Source organism: Gossypium hirsutum, chromosome A05 (genome assembly GCF_007990345.1).
Source record: "Gossypium hirsutum isolate 1008001.06 chromosome A05, Gossypium_hirsutum_v2.1, whole genome shotgun sequence".
Taxonomy (NCBI): domain Eukaryota; kingdom Viridiplantae; phylum Streptophyta; class Magnoliopsida; order Malvales; family Malvaceae; genus Gossypium; species Gossypium hirsutum.
In genome coordinates, this window is record NC_053428.1 from 12,135,678 (window position 1) to 12,162,303 (window position 26,626).

The window sequence follows — 26,626 nt, forward strand, 5'->3', positions numbered from 1 at the left end:
TTCTTTTTTGTCAAATAATAAGTAACTTCTATATATGAAACATAAATTTCTGCCAATTAATACTCAAGCCATAACATGCCATTGCCAAGTGTTGGTGAATGCTTAGATTGAGGTTTACCCATAACAGCCTCCTATAAATTCATTTCACTTTATTCATAATTCAAACTAAAATTTCCTTTTCCTTAAGAAAAAAAATGTCAGGACAAAATACATCTCAGACTTTTGCAAACAATGCAACCAGTCAAGCTCAGGTTGTTAATTCTTCTTCTTCTTCTTCTTTTTAAAGATGTTAATTAAACATTAAAGGGTGGTTTTCATATATGAAAACTAATGAATGGCATGTCCTTCAACAGTTAGCGAGGGATGAGATATTGAACCAGGGCTCTCAAGCTTCTGATCAGACCTCTTCTTATACTTCCCAAGCCACCAACTTACTTCAGCAGGTACCCATCCCTCCTTTTTTCTTTTTTAAAAATTTCGGATCCTTAGTTAAAATAATCAATCACTCATGACATGTTTTTCCTCTTTTTTCCGGGATATTAATCATTCTGGTGCAGACAGGAGAGCAAGTGAAGAACATTGCACAAGGAGCAGCTGATGCAGTAAAGAACACTCTGGGTATGAATAAGCCCACCAGCACCGATCATCCAAGCAACCCATCTCCTCCCAGGACTTGAAACCCGCGTTTCCACTCTGCTTCTCTGCTTTCCCTTGCTTATCCTAGTCACTCGCCATCTATAAATAGTTTAATTATTTTATTTGACATGTTGTAAAAGGTCCTAAGAGAGTGTTGTCTGTAATGTGCGTTAAATGAATTAATGCAATTAAAGTTTGATTGATTTTATCAACTTGATTTTTAAGGATAGAATGTCATTCCATAATGATTTAATTATGCAATTTATTGTTTAAATCATAATCATATCAAATATAAATCCTACAATTAAATCTTTGGATTACATACATTATTATATGACTATTCCAAATGAGTCAATAACAAGAACTAATGTGCCTGATCAAAAATCGAGTACAAGATTCATTATATCCAGAATTACAAATGTAACTCTTATTTCATTAATCTAGAAGTTTGAATAAATTACCAAATATTTAAAAAAAATTATTAAAAGAATTTTTAAATTTAATAATTACTACTTTAATTATTATAATAATAAGATAAATAATTAATTGGGTTGTAATAAGTTCAAAATTTTTAATAAGCTTGAAAATACCCTCATTCAAAGCAATTCAGTGAAAGGCTTCCTCCTAAATTCTCCCAAACATAAATTAAACCACTAATTGACTTGAGTTACACATTAAATGTGTATATATTTATTTATTTCAATAGGAAAAAGAAAAAGCTCATTTTTATTAGGGCTGGGATCCGGGGTGCAAGTGTGTATAGATTCAGAATCAGCAGCTAAGAACACAAACGAAACTCACTTATCAAAACAATGGCCACGCCAAAATCTGATTCTACTCCTAATCCTCATCTTCGTTCTGATCCACCATTCACAAACCCCACAAAGGAAACAATCCTGCTTGGCCAACCATTAACCGACTTTTATCCCAACATGGTCAACTTGGAATCCAACATTTGAAGCTCTTGCATCGAGTAGGCGGTGGAGGTATAGGAAATGTATTTGTTTGTAAGATTAACAACACCGCCACCGGTTCCCATCATCATCATTGCCTTTCTGCCATGAAAGTAATAGATAGGGATGAACTCAGAATTAAAGAAAAGTTGCATAGAGCTTAACATTCTGGGAATGCTTGATCATCCTTTCCTTCCAACATTATACGCAGCGTTTGATTTCTTCCACTGTTCATGTTTGGTTAGGGAGTACTGTCCTGGTGGCGACTTGCTCACTCTTCTGCAACGCCAGTCTGATATGAAATTTAGTGTCCCATCAGCTACGTAAGTCTTCATATTGCTAAATCTATATCTGTTGAAGATTTTCCTTGAATTTTCGGAACTCCAGACATAACCCAATTGGTTCTTGTAATCGTAATTTTGTGTTTGTAATGGTATAAGAACCACTGGTGTTGCAGATTCTATGCAGCTGAAGTGCTTGTAGCATTGGAATATCTTCACATGATGGGTGTAATTTTTCGTGATTTGAAGCCAGAAAATGTGCTTGTTCAAGAAGACGGTCGTATTATGCTCTCAGACTTCGATCTCTCCCTTCAATGCGACGTTTCACCCAATCTTTTAAAATGTAACGCCAGTATCATCGACAAGGACTACAATTGCTACTCTCATCTATCATTGTCTACGAAGAAAAACAAGCTCGTGGTGGATATTCCGGAACCTGAGGTCGAATTACGGGCCGAGCCGACTAATGCTCGATCGAGTGTATTTGGCTCCGGAGGTGATACCAGGATTAGGCCATGGAAGTGGTGTAAATTGGTGCAGACGCGAATTTAAAGAGATAGGAAGGGACCTTGGTCCCAAAAATGATTTTTTTTTTAATTTAGTCTTCCTATAAATAGATAAATTATAAATTAATATATATATAGAAATTGCACTTTGATGTCATAATAAAAAGAATTAATCCAATCTTCTTATCAATAAAAATATATACAAATTAATATGTAGTAAAATTTCACTTCCTTCTCATAAAAATAAAAAGATTGATGTTTAATTTTTAAAAAAATATAAATTATAAATTAATACATAATAAACTTGATTTATCAAAAAATTATAATTAAATTTTGGCCACTACTAAAAATTTCTGGATTTGCCTTTGGTGAGCATCGGGAGTCCTTTTTGAGGTGATAGTGAGGGGAAAACTTTGACAAACATCCTACAGCAACCCGTAATATTTCCCAGGATTTGTTCAAGTAAAGGTAGAGATGGGGAAGGCGCATGATTTGATCAGAAAGCTGCTGGTGAAAGATCCAAACAAGAGAATGGGGGGGGGTGTTGTTGAAATAAAAGAGGCATGGGTTTTTGAAAGGTGTCAATTGGCCTCTAATTTTAACACTTAAACCTCCACAAATAATCATTTAAGGAAAAGCTGAGTTTTAATTCCCCAAATCAGATCAAACTTAATAGTAGAGACGCAGTGGTAGTTCTATCTATAATGAAAGCTTAGAGATGTATTTATGTATCAAAAAGTTACTAATAAAGGGTTTATTAATTTATTCTCATTATAGGTTTTTTATTATAACTAATATTTATAGATTTTTATTATACCCCTTTATAATTCTTAAGTAAAAAGATAATACGTTTCAGCATATTCGAACTACGACCTCCTAAACTAACAACAATACTAACACCAATTAAACTAAAACTCAATCCATTAAAACACACTACTTTTAAAAAATAACAAATATTATTTCATGAGTACTTTTTTATTTTTTTATTTTTTAAATAAAATCTAAAAAACACATAAATTATAAGATTTAAACCTAAATCATTTTAATTTTCACTATCCCAATTATACCATTTTAACCAAAAATGCGTATATCCTTAAAACAACTTGTTATAAATTTGTCGGTATATAATTTTTCAATTGCAAAAAAATGAGTCCACTGTAATCTGTACGTAGTACACTTGGGTAAGTGCATGCAAATAAATGGGTTCAAAGCGAGGGCTTCCCCCCACTTATGAAACTGTCTGGAACTAAGGACCCAAATTAAGTGGGCTTGACGTAGCCGACAGCATAAAGTTCTACATTTCCTTTTTTTTCTTTTCTAATGACAAATGACTTACATGTGATATGGTTAATTAATTACATAAAATTGCATGCAATGTAAGGTTAAAAAAAAGCGCAGGTGGCATTGGTTAATGCAATTATATTTGGTGAGTGACCTTTGTAATTTTATTATTATTATTATAGTGAAATATAATTCTATGTGCCATGAATAAACCTTTTTTTTAAGCATGTGTCATGAGTAAACTTGATGATACCACATCATCAAAATATGTTACTATATGTATACATGAAGAGATGCTAAAAAAACATTAAGCAACAGAAGAGCGTTAGCTTTTTGTTTGCTTGAATCATACTTGAGAGGGTTCACTCTTTTTGAAACTGGTATGCCAAAATGCCAGTCTTATATCTCGGCCCCTTTCCTAAACCTCTAAAGTAGTAGGGAATTTTAAATCTCCTTTTTCAGATTTTATATTTATATAATATGATTACTCTAGCATGAATCATCTTAATTAACAGGTCAATTATATCTACATTCAACTGTAAGTATGTTTAATTTCATAACCCGACAATAAATGTATAAATTATAGCTATGTTTTTGTACCAAAAAAAAATCTTTTATATATTGACTATTAATCACAAGTGGATCAAAAAATAAAAATATGCATTTGTATGAACTTTACTTGAGAAGTCTATATAATTTCAGGGATAATTACATTATTAATAATTTCTCTTAATAATAATAATAATTTTGTAATTGAACTTAAAAGGAAATAAAGTAGAAGGAAATGTATGGTTAAGCTAATAAAAACAAACGCCCAGCAGAGCAGAGCACACAAAAAGCACGGCAAAAGAAAGAAGGGGAAAATAAATTAAACATATGATGGAAAGGATGCATAGAGATTCCCAAGGCGAATCCCTTCCCACCACTTCGCTTTACAGTTTGCTCTCTTCTTCCTTTTCCCTTCTTCAAGAGAATGGACGACAGTTCTTTTTTTTTTTTTTTCCATTTCCTCCCTTCACTTCACTTCATTCATTCATTCATTTTTTTTTTAATCTTGGTTTTGGAGAGAGAATAAATTGAGGGGAAAAAAAGTTATGGGGATTTTATGTTATATTTTACTGTAATTATAAACATAGCGTTTAATTATTATATTCGTAATTCATAATAAATATGAGAAAAAAACATGTTAAATATCACAATAAACGATAAAAAAGGGGTGGTGGTTTTGGGAGATAAAAGAGAGAAAAAAGAAAAGAAAAGAAAGGAATAGTGAATAAGCAAAGCAGGCGCAGAAAAGAGAGAGAAAAAGAAAAAGAAAAGATGGTCAAAATGAAAACCTCGAAGGACTTGTTATATTCCATCATCAGCTTCAAACCCCTATCTTTATTGAAACTCTCCCTTTGTTCTTCTTTTTTCTCTCTTTTTCATTTGCCTTTTCTTTTTCTTTTTTTTTTCAAAATTTTTCCTCTAAAAATATCAAAGTTATAATGAAAATTGTGCATGCATGATTCCATTTAGTTGCCTCCTTTTCTAATCTTTATTTTTCTCCTCTTTGATACTGTATGTGACTCATCGATCAAAGTAAAAAAGACCCTTTGGAAAACCCTAATCACGTTATTTAAAGTTATTTTGTATTCTATGAATACCAAGTCCATTAAATCTTATACCTGCTCTAATTTTTAATCACAAGTAATTTATTTAATATATATATATAAATATAAAGTATGGTACTTTCATGGAACAAGTCAGGGACTAAAACCCAAATTTAGAAAGGATAAACACAATTCAATGATTCATGATATAAATAAAGCAACCCTCTTTATGAACCAACACATACAAAAAAAAAAAAAAACACACCAAACCCAAAAGACTAAAGCGAGTTGCTCTTTAACCCCATTCAACCCAAAACATTGAAACAATGGAAAAGCAGAGAGGAGACCCTTCGTTTGCAAAACTTAAATTGCAGTAGCTATAATTTTTTTCTCTATTTTTTAAGCAAAACATCTCTTGTATATAAAAAAAATAAATAAATTCAGTTGTAGTTGTCTAAATTTTGAATTTCGGTATCTGTAATGTTTATTTTTGGTGATAAATTATAGGAAAATCCGCTTTAAGTACAAAAAGGAGAATATTCAAATATATTTATATGTAAAGGAGCAACAATTTTACTCATATTTATTTGACTGTCGATTCTCCAAAGTATGATTGAAAGAGACATGACCTAAATAATTGAGATCTAAGAGGTGGCCTGGCCCGTGCCATTGCCTAGATTTCATTGTCTAGAATATTCCTTAAACGCCAAGCAACGCTTGTTACCGTTCTTTGACTGTCAACTCAATTTTATTTTTGATACGTGATAACTGATTTTAATATTAACTAAATATTAAATATATGGATTAATTTTTAAAAGGTTAAAATAGGTCTCAAGTACTTGGTATTTACTCTTCTTATTTTTATTTTTCATATTTAAAAATACATGTTTATTTGTTAAAACTGTTAAAATTTTTCTATTTAAATTCAAATTTATTATAACATCATTTTTATTATTATATGGTAATCAATTGAGTTTTTATCTTAAAATATTATACAAGTGAATTTAATAGAATAATTTTATTTGTGTTTTCAATTAGATTTAAATTTTAAAATATAAAAAATTAAATTAAATAATAAAAATTAAATAAAGAAATTAAATTTCATTTAATATTTTTTAAATAAATTATCTCATACACCAACCCTGCAAACTCTATGGGTTTTTTTTTTCACAAAGTGTACAATAATATAAGATAAAAAAATCTGATTTTTTACCAGTTTGTTTTATAATTTTAACTTAGTTTTGCGATTATATATTTAAATTAAAATGGTACAGATTTAGAAAAAGGGGCCACATGGGAATGGTCAAAAAGACCTTTTCCTAAGGTTCATGCATACTTGAATGAAGAGCAAGGTTGGATTAGGTGTGTTGTGGTTATAGGGTAACAGGAAGGAAGGGGGGATACGGATATCCCAGTTGGCTTTTGATGTGGATCCTCATTTTGTTGGGCTGCTGCCTTCCCCTGCCCTACTTGCATCCCACTGCCTCCCCCCAATATCAAGCCGTCGCTATCCCCACCTTCAGCTCTGTTTGACTACACTATCAGGAACGCCGTTATATTTTATTCCAACGTGACTAAATTCGTCTTATAACACAGGTATTTATATTTCTCATTTATTTGAAAATTATGATTGCAATTTAATCCTATTCAACAGTTAAGATGCAAGTAAAAGATTGTTTAACAAACTCAAATCATAAAATCTAAGGAACTCTCTCATCGTTTTCATGCCATAATTTGGCTTGTTAAACTTGTAAATTAGACTTACACGTGTCTACCTGTGCATATTTGAATTATATTTACTATATTATAGTTCTAATGACTTGTTCGGTACAAGAAATAAGAGGTACCAAGATGTAATTTAGTGAGCGAGCATGAAATTTAAAATTTAATGGCCTGGGTTAAATATTTAAATCTGTAAACTTATTGCTTTAACCATTATTGGAGAGCTGTTGCGAATTAAAAGGTTCATTATCTCAGAGGCACTAATTTATTGGTTGCGTTACTTATGTTATTCAAAAGAAAAATTCATAAAATGGATTCGAAATATTGATCCATTAAGGAAAAAAATCACAGTTCACAAGACATTTAGTAGTGGAGAAGTAATAATATTGTACTATAATCCCTCACTTTAATGTCGCAAAGGATATTTGCATTGGGTTGCAAAAACATATATAAAATAATAAAATAAAAAAGAGCTCAATCGTTTCTATTCACCCGAAAACCGATGCATCATATGTATATGTCCATGCACTACCAAAACCCTAATAAAAAGAATGCCAAGCCAAAGCATTTATTGAAAGTTTCAAAAATTTTCTGCCCCAGAATTTTTCTTTATCTCTTTTCCTCCTTTACTAAATATAAAAAGTATTTATATTTCATTTATCAAGGTTAAATGTGAATAACACGTAAAAGTAGACACACACAGCTAGCCCTCCATTTATGGTCTAAGCATTATATATAAAGAGGCCTTCCTCGAGTCGTTTCTTCAAGAATTCCTTCCTACTCCATTCTCTTATTTAACTCAAACTCACCACCTTTTCCATTTTTCTAATTAAGGTTAGTACTTCAAATCTTAATGCTTTCTTTTTCAGATTTTGTATTAGCTGTTGAATTAAATGTGTTTTTTTTTTGGAGAGTAGAAAAGAAAAGATGAGCAGGCCAGGAGATTGGAACTGCAGGTCGTGCCAACACCTAAACTTCCAAAGGAGGGACTCCTGCCAACGCTGCGGGGAATTCCGGTCGGGTGATCACTTCGGTAGCTACGGTGGTGGGAGGGGTGGCTCCTCCTTTGGATTCACCACCGGCTCCGACGTCCGACCTGGTGATTGGTACTGCACTGCGGGAAACTGCGGTACCCACAATTTCGCCAGTCGTTCCAGCTGCTTCAAATGTGGTGCATTCAAGGACGAATCTGCCGGAGGTTTCGACAGCGACGTTCCGCGTTCTAGAGGATTTGGCGGCGGTAATCGATCCGGCTGGAAATCCGGCGACTGGATATGTACCAGGTGAATTCTCGTTATCCTTTTTCTTTAAAGGTGTAATTACATAATATTTCAATTATAATGAACTGAGAGAAGCTGTTCTGTTCTTCAACAGCTTTAGTTGCTACTGTATACCTTTCCTTTCCGTACTATAGTTTTCTTTTGACTGCTTTCCAAAGAACTTTAATGTATATATTTGAACTTATTCATACAATTATCTTTAAAAAAGTTTCGACCGATCGAAAGTAACTTAGGTGTGTGTATATATATATATATGATGGATGAATGCAGGTCGGGATGCAATGAGCACAACTTTGCTAGCCGAATGGAATGTTTCAGATGCAGTGCCCCAAGAGACTTCACAGCTAGAACTTCATACTAAATACAAGCTATCCAGTTTTGGGTATATTTTTTTTAACTTTTAGTTTTTTCATGCAAATTGATTGCAAGTCTAATTAATATATGTGGCTCTTGACTTGGCTTTGTAGGTGTTGCAAACCAAGAGAGACTCAAATGAGAGAAGAATATTACTGCATTTGTTTTTCCTGTTTAATATATTGCTTTGGGGGTGTGCTACAAGGGTGAAGAAAACAGGGTGTAAAACCCCTTTGTTTGATCATCACTACAACCCATTTGTCCCTTAATTAAATTAATTAATTATTTAGCATTTTCTCATGTTCTCCCCCATAAAAATTACGACAGTCCGGTAATTTTTGTGATGATGATGCTTTCTGTTGTCCTTTTTTTTTTCTATTTTTATTATTATCAGAGAGAGTTTATTAATTTATATTTGTAATGCATGGTGCTTGGCTTTCTTAAAAGAAGATGATTCTCTTCTCTTTTTTCCATTACTAGAAATTATTATATGCGTTAACTTTAGTAAAATAATAATTTACGTTACATGCCACTACAAATATGCTTTCAAAATATTACTATTAATTTTATCTATCATATTTGAATATATATCATAATTATTAAATATGAATATTTCAAAAAAAAATCTAAATAACATAGAAGATGTAATTATCTGAAAGGACGGATAAAACTCGAACACCTATGACAAAACTGAGGATGTAAGGCTGCTTTCGAGCTGAAAATAAAACAAAAAAAAAAAAAAGTTTTAAAAAGTGCTTTAAACAAATTTTGGGACTTGAAGATTCACCTACCGGTAGTTTTCGAATTGAGTCATGACTTCATTCACTATTTGAGGATTTTTTTTTTTATAATCAAATTTTGCTTTAGAAAAAAGTTGAGGTTAACTTATATTATTTTTTTAAAAGATTATTGAGTTGATGTTTGTTATTACTTGTGTTTCTGTTCAATTATAAAATTATCAAAGATCAATGTTTTATAAAGTAATAAATACATTTTTAGGGTATTTTTTATTTTATATAAAATGTAGAAAAATACATGCATATATTTAGATTTGAACTCAAGACATTGCAGTGTAAGCATGTCATAATCTAATGTATATTGGTTTCACTGTAATTTCTCTTTAAAAAATTTTTTAAATACAAATAGTATATAAGTGTTGGAGATCAACCCAGTTAAGCAACGAACAAGTAAAATAACAAATAAATTGAAAAGATTGAACACAAATATTTTACATGGAAAAATCTCTCTGAAGAGGTTAAAAAACCACAAGTAGAGATAATTTCACTAAAATGGTAAAAACGAAGAGTATAAAAGATAGAGATAAAATTAAACCCCGAAACCTAAAACAAAAACTCTCAAAACGTAAATATAAAATTCTTTAAAAGTTTGTAAAAGCTAATACCTAAATGTGTAATGAGTTATTTTTCTAGGGTGGAAAAAGAGTCTATTTATAAGCTAAATTTATAGGTCAAACAATATTAAAATAACCTACACTAATCAGAGTTTAAGTAGTAAACTAAAAAAAAGTTTAATTGAGAGAAGAAAGGCCAAAAAATACTATGCATAACTCCACAAATCTCCACATTGACTCGTATTTTCACAATGCATTCTTTGCCAAAGCCCACCACGAGCTTATCTCGAACTATGCAGGATATTAATTGAGTTGAAGTTGTGCTTAGAAGCTGGAAGACTTCTAGTCTTTGACTTGTGCATTATCAAATCAAAACTGACTAGAGTCTAATTTCCACGAATACAATGCTCTATCTTTTTCAAAACATGCATTCAAAAAAGAACCTCTTGTATACAAAATGATCATACCTTTTTCCCTCCTATGACTAAGTTGTCTTCGCTTCAAATAAGTTTTCTGTGACTCCTTAACAGACGAGGGACGTCATGTTTCACCAATCATTGTTGGATTGTCAATCATTTTACCTTTCATTAAAACGAGTGTCCCATGGGATATCTTAATGCTGCTTGACTCGATGTTAATTCACAACCCTTCGAGTCCAAAATTCTAAAGGAAATGAGATTTTTTTTAAGTCAGGCATATGTCTGACATCTAATAGTGTCCTGATTGTCCTATCGTGTATCTTAATCTGAACAATACCAACACCGGTTACTTTACTAGGTGAACCATTCCACATGTGCACAACTCCACCTTCAACTGAATTATATGTGGAAAACCAATCCTTGTTGGGACACATATGAAAAGAACACCTTGAACCCAAGATCCACTCGAATGTAAGCTCGAAGTTTTGACTTGTTGATACCAACAAGAAATCGTCACCCTTGTCATTGGCCAAATTATCACCAACTAAATCTTTCTCGCTACTCTCAACAACCTTTTTATTTCGCAATTTGTAATAATCTACCTTAATGTGACCTAATTTCTTACAATAGCAACATCTCTTGTCTTGCTTCCTTGATGCTACCAAAATTGAGGCTTGTCTATCTAACTTACTAATAGAACCAAACTCATTGTCAAGTTTATCTTTGCTCAACAAATGACCCTTCACATCCTCAAATGAGATATTATCTCTACCATAAATCAGGGTTTTCTTGAAAGATTTGTATAAAGGGGTAAAGACCATAATAATAGCATAGTCTGATCTTCATCGTTCATCTAAACCTCAACATTTTTAAATCATTAAAATGAGTAATAAATTGACTAATGTGACTCTAAGGTGCTCACCTTGTTCACGTTGAACGTGTACAACTGATGTTTTAACACTAATTGGTTAGCTAGAGACTTTGCTGCGTAAAGGGTTTCTAACTTTTTGCATAAGGTGAATGTTATTTTTTCCATCAAAATTTCTTACAACACATTATTTATTAGAAATAAATGAATCATGGACAAAGCATTTTTATCTAACCTATTCCATTCTAATTTATTCATGTCTGTAGGTTTCTTCTCTGTAAGGACCTTCTCAATATCGCCCTGAATCAAAATAGTCATAATCCGAACTTGACACAGGTTGAAATTTGCGATGGCATCGAACTTATCAATATTAAACATTGTTGTTGTCATCTTTGAACAGTTTATCAAAACACCGCAAATTGTTTTAACGACTCTTATAGGCCCAAAAAAATACCGCTAAAAACCTGTTTTGCTATAGTGCGAACTAGCTCTTACATCAATTTGTTGGGGATAAACCCGGTTAAGCAAAGAACAAGTAAAATAACGAAGAAATTAAAAAGATCGAGCACAAATATTTTATGTGGAAAAACCCCTCCAAAGACAATTAAAAACCACGGGTAAAGATAATTTCACTAAAACGGAAAAAACGATGAGTACAAAAGATGGAGATAAAACTGAACCCTGAAACCCGAAATAAGAACCCTCATTAATTAGAGTGGAAAAAAACTAATAACTAAATGTGTAAAGGGTTATTTTTCTAGGGTGGAAAAATGATATATTTATAGGCTAAATTTGTAGGTAAAATAATATTAAAATAACCTACACTAATTAGAGTTTAAGTGGCAAACTAAAAACAGAGTTTAACTAAGAGAAGAAAAATAAAATAAAAAATACGAGCCATAATTCTACAATAATTATAGAATTTTAAAATAGACTTATACACAGACGAGTTCTTAGTGTGAAGTAAATTAATGAGAATTATGCGGATGAAATAAAATGGACTCAGATTCATATAAGATCCGGAGATCAATAGCTTGTTTGACTAACATAAATAGAGCCACGAGATACAAGATGAGTTCGTCTTCATTCAACAAATAGAAAGTTTTACACAACTCAAAAAAGCACATGAGAAATGTAGTGCCAACATCCCTAAAGAATAAGAGAAATTACATCAGTAAGTCAATGTGCCGAATTCAAATTCGAGTGGCACTTGGGCAACTTGTAAATATATTATAAACATGTAGGTATGATCTTTTCTAAAGATATTTTTACTCTATTATTATTCTTAATCTTGTTTTCCCCCTATTAAAATATTAATTTAAGTATATACAACATCTCAAAACACGAATTTCGATATCTCTAAACTTAGCAATATTTTAAAGATTTATCGACTCCACTTTCAAATCCAAACAAAAATAACATAAAAAAATGCCATTATTTCAGTGGTTACATTATTTAGAAAAAAAACCACTTGTCGTCTACGTAAACATAACCGGAAAAAAAACTTAAAATTGAAAGGTGGCAATAAAAAAGGCAAGTATATTCAAAACATAGGATTCCCTTTATGGACCTATTGTATCTGAAAAAGTATACATGCACTGGATTTTAAAAAAAAAAAGATAGAATAAGGCAACAATCCATTCATTTACATGTCTTCCAACTAGACATGCTCGGGCTAATCATATTAGCATGTCAAAATCAGGATATTGTATTTTTGTAAATTTAAACTGGCACGGTACGAGCACGACCCAAATTATCATTTAATGGTAACATTTATTTTTTAATTTAATTATGAAATTAAGATACAAATTTTCATTGAATAACGAAATGGATCATTAGATGCCAGGCTTGGTTAAGAGAATTGAAAGAAAAAAAAAAAGAGTTGTGGCCTAGCTTGGCCCACAAACAGATTTACTTCTAACACTATATTATTAAAAAATAAAAAAGAATAGAGCTCAACCCTTGTCTTTGTTTATGTTGGCCTCATTTTATATATTTTATTGAAGTTTCGGCCCAAATCTGTTGCTTACCCCTTTCAATATTAAATTATCCCATGAAAAACATATGCTTTGTGAGAAAGGAATAGGATCTGTTTCTTGTTGATTCACGCCGATACCTTTTCTTTTTCTTTGGGTGATGCGGGTGAAGCTTAGAGCTTTTGGTGCTAGCAGACAGAAAAGGTTAGATTAATGAATATTAAAATCACAAGGTGCCATTTTTGCACGGTGATCTGATAAAATGCAACCAGTAAACCACATAAAATATGGTAGAAAATTCGACCAACATATCTGATTTATGCAACAATCTTAACAGGGGCACTTCTTATGTCTAATTTCCTCTCTAGTCTCTCTTCTTATATCCTTTCTTAATTGACACAAATAGTGCACAACAATATCCAGATCATTTTCACAACTTAATCCCCAAGAATGAAAAAAAAAAAAAAACTTGTAATTGAAAAGGAGACCCCCCCAAAAAAAACACACAATAAGAATGCATTTAGAAAAAATTAATTTAGCAGCTTTTATGTACCTTCGTCCGCAGCTTGCTGTGCCCACTTTATAGTTGACCTGGCCAATGCGTCCATAGGGTCAATACATTTCTTAAGAAGTGGATCATCCCGAGGCAAAACATCACGCATATCATCAGATGCAATGATAACTGTGTTAACCGCCCTAACCAGAAGAACCTGGAGAGCAATTCTCAGCAGATTCCGTGCTCCTTCCATGTCTTTTCTGTTTAAAGCATCGATAGCAGGGATTACAGCGTGTTCCATGGTTGCTTTATCTGGCATCACAACCTCAAACCCCTACATGCACATATTGAAGTAACTATTAAGTTGTCTCAATAGTCAAATCAGTACCACGAACTGCCTAAACTAGTATTATATGGGACATGAACATGCCAAATCGAAATAACATTTCAATGAGGTCATAAACATAGAGATCAATAATATTGGTACCATTAAATTTGGTGAACTTTGTCTGCATTTCTTCCAACTTGTGTAGAGTAACAAAATGAACAACTAAGAACATGAATTTACAGCCAAATTAACAACATTGAATATCTCCACAGCAGTTGAAGACAACAAGTTAGGTTTAAAAAACAGACTTTTGGACCTTTCCGAAAGATGAGTCACACTTGAATATAATGTGTGGCATCACCTACCGAACCAAACATATAATCTAAACAAGTTGAGATCTCAAAGGTAAACTAGAAGCCATGAAACATTATATGAGTTGTATATTCTTCACCTCCGAAATCTTTTAGCAAGTGGTAGGCAGGCAACTCACCTCTTTCATGAACATAAAAAATAGATGAAGCTAGTCTTTAGTTTAAACCTTTCAGGTGTTCCAATCTTATCTGCTTTTCTTCAAATTTGTGAAAGTTTCAGTTAGAACCTTCAAAAGCATTCAAAGCAGATACGGTCAACCATGAATGATCTTCTTACCTAGCTATTTTCTTTCTTTCGAATAATTATTATCTGTTTAATAGTTTATTACTTGCATGAATTTTTGCAAACTACATATTTTTCCTAAAGGGATGCATTGAGCTTATTTCACAGGGCAAAAACAATTACCTCAATTTGCAGTTTCTCTTGGTAAAACCCTGCTTTTAGAGTTGCATCAGTAGCGAGAACCCCGATACGCAAAGGGCTCCCGGCTTCCAGTGGCTTCAACCCAGCTTCCTTAAGCTCCCTAGCAACACACTCAGCCATGTGAAGTGAATGAACAGAACACCCCTTAAACACTTCATCATGCCATGAGTGAGAAATATGACAAGGCATTACAATGCAGTGAGCTCCTGATTTCTTAAGGAAAACCCTTTTACTCCGTAGATTTTCGACAATGCGGGTATGATCGGATTGTGAAGGTTCATTTCTACTGCAGAGGGAAGACGAACTCATCTCCAGTGATGAAAGCTCCCTATTCAAAACTGGATCAGAGCAAACAACAAAAGGCATACATTTCGCTTCGTTCTCTTTGCTCAAATGTACTAATTTTCTCAAGAAATTTAGAGTAGAATCAACAGATAACCCCCCAAGTATTCCCACAGTATTAGGAGCACTGAGCAAGGGCCCATCATAGCTGCTTAAAGAAGCTATTAATGGATTACAAGTTTTCCTAGATTCAGGAAATTGCCCACTTTCATCAGTGTGTAAGATAACTGAAGATGGGGGCATAGAACGAACTGGATTCAACCTTTTATAACAAAGAGTTCTCTGCCTAACTAATAAGTAAGGTGGGCAATTCAGCGACATTTGCAAGCTTCTATCCAACATCTGAACACAGTAAGTATCAGATAGAACTCGACATATAAGTATATGATTCTAAATTCCACAGGCAATGTATATCAGCATCTGCCAACTCAAACCCACATCTGAATCGAATTAATTTTAGCTAGAGTTCACCTGAGAAAACCATACATAGAAACTATCTCAACTTCTAATTTTCACAAAAAAAAAAATAATAATCAAAAGACATTTCTCCCAATATCTACATCTTCTAAAACCAAAACTTAGTTACAGAAGTAACCAAAAGTCCAAACTTGATCAAATTTTCAGCCTTGAATAAAACCAAAAACTTCATCACGAACAGCTACAAACAAAAAAAGACAAGCTGCTCTAACAAACCAACTCAATTAGGATTCGCCTTCCCAGAGAGAAAAACGAAAAACCCAATCCCAAACTCTGGAAGGTTTCACTTTCTATGCTTCCAGAGTTGAAAAAAGCGACAAAGGCAAAGTGAATACAAAAAAAAAAGGTAAAGTTTGAAATTCAGAGGATTGTATTGATATGTACCAGTGGTTTAGAAATGAAGCAGCAGTTTACGGGAAGCGGGGAAAGAATCTTTGTGGTTTGGAGTACAAGAATCATTCACACGCACATTTTTCTCACTATACTATACTTGTGGTTAAAATTTTAAAGTTGAAAAAGAGAAGATAGCGAAGAAATGAGGAACAGAAGGGAGGAGTTAAGTCTCTGCCTGTCATCTTCTGTTTGTAGAATGTGCAGGTTGGGTGAGTGGGAAGTGGTGGGGAGCGGGGACCCGCTGTATGGTCCTTCTATTTTTATGGTGCTCCTCGCTTTTTACTTTAGTTTCCATTTTCTTTTTCTTTTTCATGGAAGTTTCCATCTATTTATTAATGGATAAAATATATAAACTGTTTTTAGATTTTATTTAAAATTACATAATCAAATTGTTATATTTTCATCTTCCGCTGTTAACTTCTATAAAATGGGTAACATTGCACTTTCATTCAATGAATAAATAACTAATTTAATCCCTAAATTATATTTTGATATTTTAAAATTTTATTAACAATAATTATAAAAGAAAATCTTAACAATAAATTAAAAATACTCATATAAAAAATAAATTTCAAAAAAGAAAAAGAAAAAAATTTTGAAGCTAATTTTTTCATATCTCATAAAAATTTAGTCTTTAAACTTTGATCAAAAAAATTAAATATTCATTTACTTTGATTCTACTCATTATTTTATTTTCTTTGTTGTTTTACGCTCTCTCCATTTTCATATTTCTTTACCTTTTTTTTTTCTCTTTTGTCATGTAAATCAACGTCGACTCAGCTTTTCCCAAATCATTAAAAATAATATATATATTTTATTTATAGTTGAAAGTAAAATTTTAATTTGAAACTTGAGAGAAGAAATGATGGATTTGAAGAAACGGAGAAGGGCACTAGAGTTACAGAAAATAAATGATTAGTTTAGAAAAGAAGTAGGGTACTTTGTGTTATAAATTAAAAAGAGAAAATTTTACATTTCAAAAAATTAAAATTCATAATTATTATAATTATCAAGAAAATTTTGTAGATAACCTACGATTATCAATAATGAAAATAGTGTTATAAGCCTAGATTTTGTTTATAAAAAACTTGAGTAGTAATAATTTGTCTAACAGTGGAAATATGAATCTTGCATTAAGAGTATTTTGTTAGGGTTTTGAAAAAAATAAAAATAAAAAATAAAATTTACAAAGCAATTTCTAACTAAAATAACATAAAGTTTGATATGAATGAAGATGTTCATGTACAGTACGAAACAAATGGAATTTAATTTGAATTTTTTAATTTTTTTATATAATAAAAAATTGAAATAATTTTTTTAAAATTTTAAGAATGTTTTTAGATTTGGACCTATTTAAATATTTTTATACTTTTTTTTAAAAATTTATGATTTTTAATTATTATTATAGATTTTTTTCATAATTTTTAATCTAAATTTTTTTAGTTTTCTTACTATTGTTGTTAAGAAAATTTTAAAAATATCAAAATAATTTTTTAACCATAACTCAATGATCAAATTAATTATTAACTCTTTGAATTAAAATGCAACATTATTTTAGGTAATTCTTTTGCTTCAAATGCATCTAAGTTAGTCTAGCTCTCGAAATATGAGAATTATCTCGAAAATTCTCTGAGGCGCAGAAAAATGTAATGGAATCAACTCAAAACGAAAAAATTAACAAGACAGTTGAAAAGTCACAGGAAAACAATACACACAAAATATTTAAGTAAATACTCTTAGTATATTCATAACTCAAAAATAATTAAATACAATGAAATGGTTACAAATGTAGGGAAAGCCTTTATTTATAGTTGAGTTCCATCATAATCAACTGTACAAATTAAGTTATATCGACAGTCGAGATTAATGGAGAGTCTTAAGAAATTGAAATGCATTCTTTTCAATGCTATCAAATTGTGTTAACAAAACATGTTAATGGTATCAAATTTGAATGGTCGAGAGGTGAGGGATCAATGCTCTCTAATATTTACAGGATCACTGCAATTTTCTTTTATTTTTATTTTTAAAAAATCCTTGTTGGAGCTAATGGAAGGAAGAGGACAAATTGTGAGATATTATAAAGAAAATTTCCTACCTTTCTTACACGAATCTCTGCATCTTTAAAATAATCAACCTTCCTTTGTCTGTTAATAAATTTTTAATTTCTCTTTATTTTTTTGTTTCATCTTCAGCTTGAATATTTTCAATATCATTTTTTAAACAAATCAGACTAATAATAATATAATATTTAGCGTTGATTATATTACAAAATTTTCTATTTTAAATATTTTATTATTTATAAAATTTATTATGTTTATAAATAAAATAATTTTATTGCTTTGCATTATTTGGATAAATAAATTTACTTGATAATACAATTTATTATACTTATAAATAACAACTTTAAATTCATTAAAATATTTGATTAAATAAATTTATGTTAGGTTTTAAAAAAAATACCAAGAGGAGTGAATTGAGATTTTGAAAAAAATTTACAAATTTTTCTACATTAACGGGAAGAGAGAAAAAAACTTGAATACTTTGATTGATAATAGTTCAACCCCAATTATCTACATACACTACCATGGTATACTTCTACTAAAGATATCTTAATTCATTATAATAAATGTTATATTTTAAGGAGAATGTATAAATATTTACTATCTCTATCTTTTCAAAGGCTTAAATAGAACTTTCTCTAGCTTTTATGACTTAACTAAATTCTTTTAGCTTTTACAAACACTCAACGAGAAATCTCTCTTAATCTCCTTTAAGGTATTTTACCCAAAAAGCTTAATACACTTTTTAATACAAAAAGAAAAAGAGCAAATAAATATTCAATCTGAAATGTGTGTTTGTAATTTTAAGCTCTAAATATTGAGAATGATAAAATATTTTACAATAAGTTTCCAAAGATATGAAGAGAAAATTAATGTGAATTCTCTTATTTTGTTTTTTAGATATTCATCTTTCGTGTTTTGTGATTTTTTTTTTACTTATATTTATATTAAAAGATGAATTTGTGAATGTTTAAAGCAATTGAACGGGAAATAAAACCAGTAAAAACGAAAAGGAAAAATATCATTGTTGATCGAGTATCGATACATACACGAAGGGAATTAGTAACAATTGGGATAAGCAAGTATGGAGGCATATAGTGTAAGCATCAATACATGGCACCCTAGTATTGATGGATGGCTCTTTCATTTCGTCATTTGATATATTGACTTTAATAAATACGTACTAAATACATCAACAATTTTTAATTTAATGAGTTGCAAATATTTATTCACCCCATAGAATAAAAGCATTAAAATTTCGATTTTTATATAGTACGATTCATCTGTCGTATTGATAAGAATATTGAATAATCAAATTATATAAATACTTAAAATATATGTGTTTGTAAAAAGTGTAGCTTAAGTAACCACTAATCTATCTCTAGATGCTTTGATTAAATCTTGAGTTTATGATAAAGATGAAATCAACGTCATTGCTTTGACTTTATTGACTACCAAAGCTGTCACTGTGGCGTGTTTGTTTCATCTTTATCTTCATTGGGACGGTTCCTTTTACTTATGGAAACATATTGTTGACAATTTATTGCAATTTAAAAGCTTAAATGTGTGAAAAGTTAAATGTTTAAAAAAAAGTGTTTTTTTTTATTAAAATTTGATAATTTTTATAATTTTTATTAATTTTTATTGTTATAATTTTTTTGTTATATATCACATCGTGATTGTGACGGGTAGTTTTAATTGAAAAAATTAGAGACAATTAACATTAACAGTCAACTGTTAAAATATTTAATTAAGTGTAAAAAAAGGAGCTTAATTACTTTTTTAGAAAAATCTGAGAGTTTTTTTTATATATTTTAAAAATTAAACTACTGAATTAGTAATTAAAAAAACTTAATTACTTTTATTAAAAAAATTTGGCAACTTTTTACTCCTTAAACCTAATTTAAACAAAATAAGCATCATTAGTTTTAACTACCCCACACTTTAATATTGTTAAGACATACTAGGGATTGGGGATCAACCTAATCCTAAAAGTCAAGACATTTATCACTAAAAAATCATAAGATGTGTGAATTTATGTAAAGGTTGCATCATTTGACAGCTCAATTTATATTGTAGTTTACCCATAATTTATATGAAAAATCAATCCAACACCAACAGCATTCATTAATAAGTAGAATCTGAGAGAAGAGATTATTTTTTCCCTTTTCAAGTTATTCTCTTTCTCAATGCTCTTGGCCTTTGGGCTCTTCCAAAAACCACCCTTTTATAGGTTTTTATATGAATAAAAAGTACAAGGAAACAAATAAAATGTAAGAGTCACATGATAAAGGTGACGTCGGTCACGCATCTCTATATCATGTGGTCCTATAATTCACCCTCCAATAATTGCCTATACGAACTTTATACACCTCTCCGTTGCACAACCATTTTCACCATTTTTGTTCCCAGTAGAAATGTGGAGCAACCTTCCATTTGACGTTCTAGCTAAGATCTTCTCCTTCCTCTCCCCGGACTCTTTGGCGCGTGCCAGATCCACTTGCCGGCACTGGAACTCGTGTGTCGACACCTACCCCATCGCCACCTCCTTCATTCTACTGTCCCTGCACCACCGAGCTTGGTTCTTGGCTCTCCCAACTCGAAACCGTGGCCAACACTGCTATGTTCATAATCCGGTCATCGACAACTGGCACCTGCTCTCACTCGATTTCTTGTCTGACCCGGTACGACCCGTTGCATCCATCGGCGCCCTCATCCTTGTGAGACCAACAAATTGTACAGTTCTTCAATTAGCTCTATGTAACCCTTTTACTAGGCAATTTAGGTACCTTCCAATGTCAAATATCAGTAGAACGAATCCGGCGGTTGGCGTTGTAACATTAGACTCAGTCCAACACGGTCCAAACCCGAACTTCAGAGTTTACGTGGCAGGCGGGATGTCCGAAGCACCACGAGGGGGTGCCATGTACGAACTCAAGCTGGAAATGTACGACTCGACGGACGACACGTGGCACGTCGTGGGGTTCGTGCCAACGGAATTTGCTGTGAGACTAACTGTGTGGACACCAAATGAGAGTGTGTACTCAAACGGGGTTCTCTACTGGATGACTTCAGCCAGAGCTTATAGTGTAATGGGGTACGAGATTGATGGCCACAGGTGGCGAGGATTCGGTGTTCCAATGGCGGACAAGCTTGAATTTGCGGCGCTGTTGTGCCGCAATGGTGGGTTGACGCTTGTGGGTGGAGCAAGTGAAGGAGAGGCGTGTATATGGGAGCTGAAGGAGGGGGATAGATGGGGGTTAATCGAAAAGGTGCCAATGGAAATGGGGAGAAAGCTTTTGGGTGGGAAGAGGAGTTGGGGCAGCATTAAATGCGTGGGCAGCGAAGAGGCCATTTATCTGTACAAGGAACTTGGGTCAGGAATGGTAGTCTGGAGAGAAATGGAAGAAAAGGCGAGATGGGCATGGTTTTGGATTGAAGGCTGTCATTCCATTGGTGGTAACCAAGTTCCAAATTTGCCCATTAAGGGTGTTTTTCTTCACCCAAATCTTTTTCCATTTACATTCTGATTTTTTTTATTGCAGACCGTACTTCGCAACTTGTAAAAAATGTGAGTCATAAAGTATATTTGATTTGATGTTTATGGATGAGATGAGGTTTTTTTTTCGGGGCATTTTCTTTAAGTGGTGAAATTGAGCAACCATCTTTTATTTCTTGCTAATAAACAGCAAATACATATGTGTCAAAATGAAATATTAAAAAATTGGGTAAAAAGGGCATGAGAAAGAATATAGAAAGTGACAATAGATACCTACATCTCATTAATGCAAAAAACTGGTTAACAGTCCCTAAAAATATAGAAAAAGGTCCCGTTTGATTATAAAAATGTCTTCAACAGTCACTTGGGAGTAGAAATTCGTGTCTCTTCACACTCATGCTATTTTTGAAAACCTAAATTAATAAAAGAAAATTTAAAGATGTTAATATCCTTTACCATTTCTTTTAGATGTAAATATTTGGTTAAATGTATATATAAAACGCTATCAAAGGAAAAAACAAATCAAATTTAATTTCTCTCATTGTCAAAGACAGAGTAACATTTATTACATTTGTCCTGCTCAGACCTAAAATGCACTTAAGAGTGAATAAACAGGTTCGGTATTAAGCTAACCGCATTGGCCGCTGAAGATATGAAACATCATATAAACAACTGTTTCAGGCTCAGCTTATCAATTCCTCCATTAAGCCCTATTGAAACAAATAGTGAGAAATGAGTCAGGATTCAGTAGTTTCCTCATGATATAAAGCTTACTAACTGGAAGAAAGCAACCCACCCGTGCAATGTATTGCTCTGCATCAGTTCGTTTCAGAAAGTGCATTGAGTGGCTAGCAAAATTGGCAGATTTATCACTAAGAATTATTCCACTTCCCAAATCTTCAAGCACTCTTACCTTGATGTAGGGATCTTTCGGAGGCACCATATCCTGAAAAAAACAAACCGATAACTTCAGCCATTGCAATCTAGGTCACACTCAACAGATGCTTTTCAATGCTTTGTGAGAAAGAGAGGAAGACAGCTTGTACTTATTACCCTGTTTTAATAATCGTAACCGTTTTCATAGTTCTTTGTAAGTAACTGAATCATAATCTAAAGGCCTCCATTTTAATTTTTAACCTTAGAAGGTTTGCCATTCGCATGGAGATAAACCTAGATCCCTAAGTTCTTATGGTAAAATGTTTAATTCGTATGAGAAGATAGACATTACCACATTTACATCAAGACTCAGCTGTGACATGTACATTTTCAAAGATTTAGAATGATCTTTGAAATACTGTTCCTCTGAGTCACTGAACTTCTCCTTAATTTCACATGGAAGCTCATGAAGCAGCCCTACCTTCCATGCCAAATCTCGGATAATTTCAGCTCGGTTGTACCTGTATAAATTTAGCAGCTGGTAATAATAAATTTCATCTAAACATTCAAATTAGCAAGAAAGGTAATATACTCACACATATGCCATTAGGCAACGCTTGTTGCGAATTAAAGAAAGGTGATGGACGAGTGCTCCATAATGATCTGCATTTCTAGCTGTTTGGACTTCTAGTCCCTCCTCTTGCATTTTCCTATCATAACATAAATCATGTTAAAGGCAGAAGTGAAACTAGAATTTGAAAGCAACCCCCAAACGAATCCATAATAATAATAGTAAAGCAGCATCCCCGAGAGTATATTTTTCATCCTATAGCCAAAATCTTCAGAGAATACTCCATTACAGTACCTTTTTTCAACCTCAAGCTCCACTTGAAGTTCAGACAACACCACCTACTGCAACTAGTACCATTGGAATTGAGCATTGAGTTTAAGATATTAAAGCATACAGAACTAAACCTCTAGGAAGTGGTCATGGCTAAAAACAAGCCTAGGATGGAGTAGGAAAGACTTGGAGAATAGAGATGAAAGTTGGAGCTGATTCATTGAATAAATAAATGGAAAAAGGAAGCAGATGTAATTGCAATAAAGAGGGGGATAAAGATGGATTAAGAAAAAGAGAAAAGGCTAAAGAAGCAAAATAGAAACAAGGATTACCGTATCAATGACTGAAGTGCATTATGATGCTCATTGCATTCTTCAGCTACTCGTTCAAACAGCTCGTCCTGTGATATAACATCACATAAAACAATTTATTAAAAGCACAAATCTATTTACACCACAGCTTTGACAGCATAATTCATGAATTTTTTTTCTGAAAAAAAATTATCAAATATGATGAGGTAAGGCTAAAAAATAAAAAAATAAAAGATATAAAAAATTATCACTAATAAAAGTTCAATATTTAAGTATTTTTATTCCATTAATAGCAATAAAAATAAAAATAAAATCTTTCAATTTCATTGTTTTCATTCGGGTTTTATTTATATTTTGAAATTTTAATTAATAAAATAGTTAATATATTTAAGTAAGATGGCCAAGAAACTCGAATCTGACAAATTCATACCCATCCCAATCAGTTAGGATTAGAATTTTCTTTTTTTAAATTGAGTTAATGATGAATCAAGTCCGGTGAAATTAGGGAAAAAAAAGTCGAAATCGGGTTTGAAATCCACCCACCTCGATATATTTAAAAAAAAGGATTGTAAATTAAGGTTTTGTTTTTAATAAATATTAAATTTTAATTACAAACTCAAAAAAGAATTTAAATTTTTTACTTCAAAATAAAATAATAAAACAATTATCAAATATAATCTTATTTCCTTCAAAATAAAAAAATAACAATTAAACTAAATTCGAATCAAGGAAATCAGAATTATATCTCTACTAAAATTTGAATTTAGGTTGGATGAATTTTTTTTAAGAATCGAGGTTGAGTGAAGGTGGATCCCTCAAGGTTTAGGTTGGGTCAAGTGGGCAAAAATTCACCCCCACCCCATACTCTTTCAAGTTCTTCAACATTTTCTCCGCCCATGTCCTCCTTAAATTCCAACTCTCCGTCCCGATTAACGGAACTGACTTCCATTGCATCCACTATTTTCCTTGTGGCCCTGTATCAGCAACATCCCTACGAAAAACACTTGTGAAAATTGACGTAAACTAATGTTCTCTCGAAGTTTCAGTTCTACATACTCCGAGGCATTTATGCTGGCTGCGTTTTAGGCATGCAAAGATTCTGGAATTTATACCGAAAATAAAAATAACATATCTATACTAGATTACCCATTAGCCTTCGGATATATTATATCGTAAGCGCATATAATGCGCACGGCACAAACACACAAATTCAAAGAGAATAAACATACCCACCGAGCAAATTTTCAATTATACTTAATCAGGTCCATTCATTTCCAAATTATTGTTGAGTGTGCAAGAAAATAATTTATACATACAAAGGTGAGAAATCAAGCAGACTTACGTTGAAAATCTTGAGATGCCCTTTTTCACTACCGGCAAACTCTTTCACCAACTGATACGCCTTTCTGCCGTGCATCTTAAAGATGAAACTTTAACCACCCATTCAAATATATTTTACCTTATGCTTTAAGAACTGTGAAAGAGTGAAGAAGCAAAGAAAGAGATACTGGAAATGTTGAGAAAATAATAAAATAGGTTTTAGAGAAAATAAGGAGTAGGTACCTGTTTTGGAGTGCTTGGGAGAAATGAAAGTGCGAGAAAGTGGAGAAAAATCAAGTATATATATGGATCTAACGGCAAGGCGGAGGATTTGGCGGCTGATTTATTTGAATTCTTAAATTTAGCGCCAACTCTTATATTGGGCTTTTCGTGCTTCTCACTGGATCACCAGCCCTGTAACGGATTTAGTACGTTTTAGATTTTACAAATGAGATTGAAATATTTTATTTTACTTAAAAATCAAATAAATATTTAAAAAAAGAAAAATATTATTTTGAATTAATAACTAATTTAATAACATATATTATACTCTCAAAAGGAAAAACTTAAATTAAAAATCTAAAAATAATATTATTAAATCTAAAAATCAACTAAGTAAAAAATAATAATAAAATGAAAGACAAGTTTGGAGAAATGAGTGACGTAAGTTAGTAATTAATGATTATCCCATTGGGTTTGTAATTGTAAAGAGAAAATGAAAATGAAGGTAGTTGTTGTCATTATCATTATCATTATCATTATCATTATCATTTAGCCCAAAAAGGAAACGCTTCTTTTTTCCTGTTCTTTGTATCAAACATGGCAACTGGCAAAGACAATGCGGCAGTGCCTGTCATACATCTCCATTTTTCTTTGTTTGGTCGATGGTATTACGAGAAATTTGATTTTGGAGTTAAATTATAAAGTAATCGATAAAGCGAAGAGGAATGATGATAGGAGGAGAATTTAGACTTTACCTCTCACATTAATTGAATTTATAGTTGCCCACCAAATGTGAACATTGAACATCCCAATTAAAATATGGGGACCATCACACAGAATTGTTCCCTTCGGCTTTTATAAGTAGGTGGGGGTAACAAATTTTCATCCATATCTTTCATTTTGTCCAATTTATTGACTTTCTTCAACGTGCCATCTTCCACAATAAATATTTCTCCAAACTAGTCCATTTCACAATGAAATTTCCTTCGTTTTTGGTATCTTATGAACAAAGTACTCAATGCGTAAATATATAAAATAAAGTAAGTGTGTTGTTATGGTCACATAAGAAAAAAAAAAAGGGTAAATGCATTATATCAAGTAAGCAAAGCTTCATTAATAATAAAATAAATATTAAAGCTTGGAGTGTAATTACTTTTTACATGAATTATTTTTCCTCTTTTTTTCCCCTACTAAAAAGAAGTGATGATATGATATGTTAGGCATTTATTTAAGTTGATATCTGAAGTGAACATTTATAGAGAGAGTGAGTGTGAATTAAATGCTTAAAATTATTAGCTACTAAATTCATTTTCATGTGTGTTGATTAACATCATTAAATGAATATTATTTAAAACTTGATGAAAGAATGACCTTTCTAAAATATCTTCTCATCTTTGAATTTCCCTTTGATAATGATGAAGTGATAATAAGTGGGCGTTAGGCCATT

General features: G+C 31.9%; 5 protein-coding genes and 1 pseudogene across 15 annotated transcripts; 4 read left to right on the forward strand and 2 right to left on the reverse strand.

Annotated features, from left to right (window-relative positions):
- The first annotated feature begins 70 nt into the window (after positions 1–70).
- Positions 71–844, forward strand: LOC107906479 (late embryogenesis abundant protein 1). Its single transcript, XM_016833477.2, has 3 exons — positions 71–251; positions 354–443; positions 558–844. The coding sequence occupies exons 1-3, from the start codon at positions 195–197 to the stop codon at positions 675–677; spliced, it is 267 nt and encodes an 88-aa protein (XP_016688966.2). The 5' UTR covers positions 71–194; the 3' UTR covers positions 678–844.
- Positions 845–1,516: 672 nt separating this feature from the next.
- On the forward strand, positions 1,517–2,422 carry LOC107902760 (protein kinase PINOID 2-like; annotated as a pseudogene).
- Positions 2,423–7,549: 5,127 nt separating this feature from the next.
- Positions 7,550–9,078, forward strand: LOC121229345 (zinc finger Ran-binding domain-containing protein 2). The gene is made up of 4 exons (XM_041113419.1): positions 7,550–7,805; positions 7,889–8,254; positions 8,522–8,633; positions 8,719–9,078. The coding sequence occupies exons 2-3, from the start codon at positions 7,899–7,901 to the stop codon at positions 8,610–8,612; spliced, it is 447 nt and encodes a 148-aa protein (XP_040969353.1). The 5' UTR covers positions 7,550–7,805; positions 7,889–7,898; the 3' UTR covers positions 8,613–8,633; positions 8,719–9,078.
- Positions 9,079–12,230: 3,152 nt separating this feature from the next.
- On the reverse strand, positions 12,231–16,291 carry LOC107940972 (uncharacterized). The gene is made up of 4 exons (XM_041113420.1): positions 16,042–16,291; positions 14,821–15,651; positions 13,773–14,049; positions 12,231–13,407 (listed from the first exon to the last, which is right to left on the reverse strand). The coding sequence occupies exons 2-4, from the start codon at positions 15,520–15,522 to the stop codon at positions 13,241–13,243; spliced, it is 1,146 nt and encodes a 381-aa protein (XP_040969354.1). The 5' UTR covers positions 15,523–15,651; positions 16,042–16,291; the 3' UTR covers positions 12,231–13,240.
- A 3,866-nt stretch (positions 16,292–20,157) lies between these two features.
- Positions 20,158–21,744, forward strand: LOC107940960 (F-box/kelch-repeat protein At3g61590). Its single transcript, XM_016874423.2, has one exon. It carries the CDS (start codon positions 20,528–20,530, stop codon positions 21,638–21,640), a length of 1,113 nt encoding a protein of 370 aa, XP_016729912.1. The 5' UTR covers positions 20,158–20,527; the 3' UTR covers positions 21,641–21,744.
- Positions 21,745–21,795: 51 nt separating this feature from the next.
- LOC107940962 (probable DNA replication complex GINS protein PSF1) lies at positions 21,796–25,239 on the reverse strand. Of its 11 annotated transcripts, none has more exons than XR_005927074.1 (8): positions 24,980–25,194; positions 24,503–24,628; positions 23,659–23,726; positions 23,082–23,195; positions 22,838–23,006; positions 22,406–22,555; positions 22,243–22,319; positions 21,796–22,022 (listed from the first exon to the last, which is right to left on the reverse strand). XR_005927074.1 is itself a non-coding variant. In XM_041113425.1 (8 exons), exons 3-8 carry the CDS (start codon positions 24,584–24,586, stop codon positions 22,293–22,295), a joined length of 612 nt encoding a protein of 203 aa, XP_040969359.1. In that variant the 5' UTR covers positions 24,587–24,611; positions 24,980–25,043; positions 25,201–25,226; the 3' UTR covers positions 22,121–22,292. The 11 variants fall into 11 exon arrangements, 9 of the variants coding, with proteins under 9 accessions (XP_040969359.1, XP_040969358.1, XP_040969356.1 ...); XM_041113425.1 differs by lacking the exon at positions 21,796–22,022 and adding an exon at positions 25,201–25,226 and having other exon boundaries at positions 22,121–22,319; positions 24,503–24,611; positions 24,980–25,043; XM_041113424.1 differs by lacking the exon at positions 21,796–22,022 and adding an exon at positions 25,201–25,226 and having other exon boundaries at positions 22,121–22,319; positions 24,980–25,043.
- Between the last annotated feature and the right edge of the window lie 1,387 nt (positions 25,240–26,626).

Bases quoted from the DNA above. Each gene is read 5' to 3' on its own strand.
- LOC121229345 (XM_041113419.1), top strand. From the start codon at position 7,899: ATGAGCAGGCCAGGAGATTGGAACTGCAGGTCGTGCCAACACCTAAAC. The intron at 8,255-8,521 runs GTGAATTCTCGT...GGATGAATGCAG, and splicing joins GGCGACTGGATATGTACCAG to GTCGGGATGCAATGAGCACA.
- LOC107906479 (XM_016833477.2), top strand. From the start codon at position 195: ATGTCAGGACAAAATACATCTCAGACTTTTGCAAACAATGCAACCAGT. The intron at 252-353 runs GTTGTTAATTCT...GTCCTTCAACAG, and splicing joins ATGCAACCAGTCAAGCTCAG to TTAGCGAGGGATGAGATATT. The intron at 444-557 runs GTACCCATCCCT...ATTCTGGTGCAG, and splicing joins CCACCAACTTACTTCAGCAG to ACAGGAGAGCAAGTGAAGAA.
- LOC107940962 (XM_041113425.1), bottom strand. From the start codon at position 24,586: ATGGAAGTCAGTTCCGTTAATCGGGACGGAGAGTTGGAATTTAAGGAG. The intron at 23,007-23,081 runs GTGAGTATATTA...AAATTTATACAG, and splicing joins CGTTGCCTAATGGCATATGT to GTACAACCGAGCTGAAATTA. The intron at 22,556-22,837 runs GTAATGTCTATC...TGTTTTTTTCAG, and splicing joins TGAGTCTTGATGTAAATGTG to GATATGGTGCCTCCGAAAGA.
- LOC107940960 (XM_016874423.2), top strand. From the start codon at position 20,528: ATGTGGAGCAACCTTCCATTTGACGTTCTAGCTAAGATCTTCTCCTTC.
- LOC107940972 (XM_041113420.1), bottom strand. From the start codon at position 15,522: ATGTTGGATAGAAGCTTGCAAATGTCGCTGAATTGCCCACCTTACTTA. The intron at 14,050-14,820 runs GTAATTGTTTTT...ATGTGCATGTAG, and splicing joins AAGAGAAACTGCAAATTGAG to GGGTTTGAGGTTGTGATGCC. The intron at 13,408-13,772 runs GTACATAAAAGC...TCTGTCTGCTAG, and splicing joins ACAGCAAGCTGCGGACGAAG to CACCAAAAGCTCTAAGCTTC.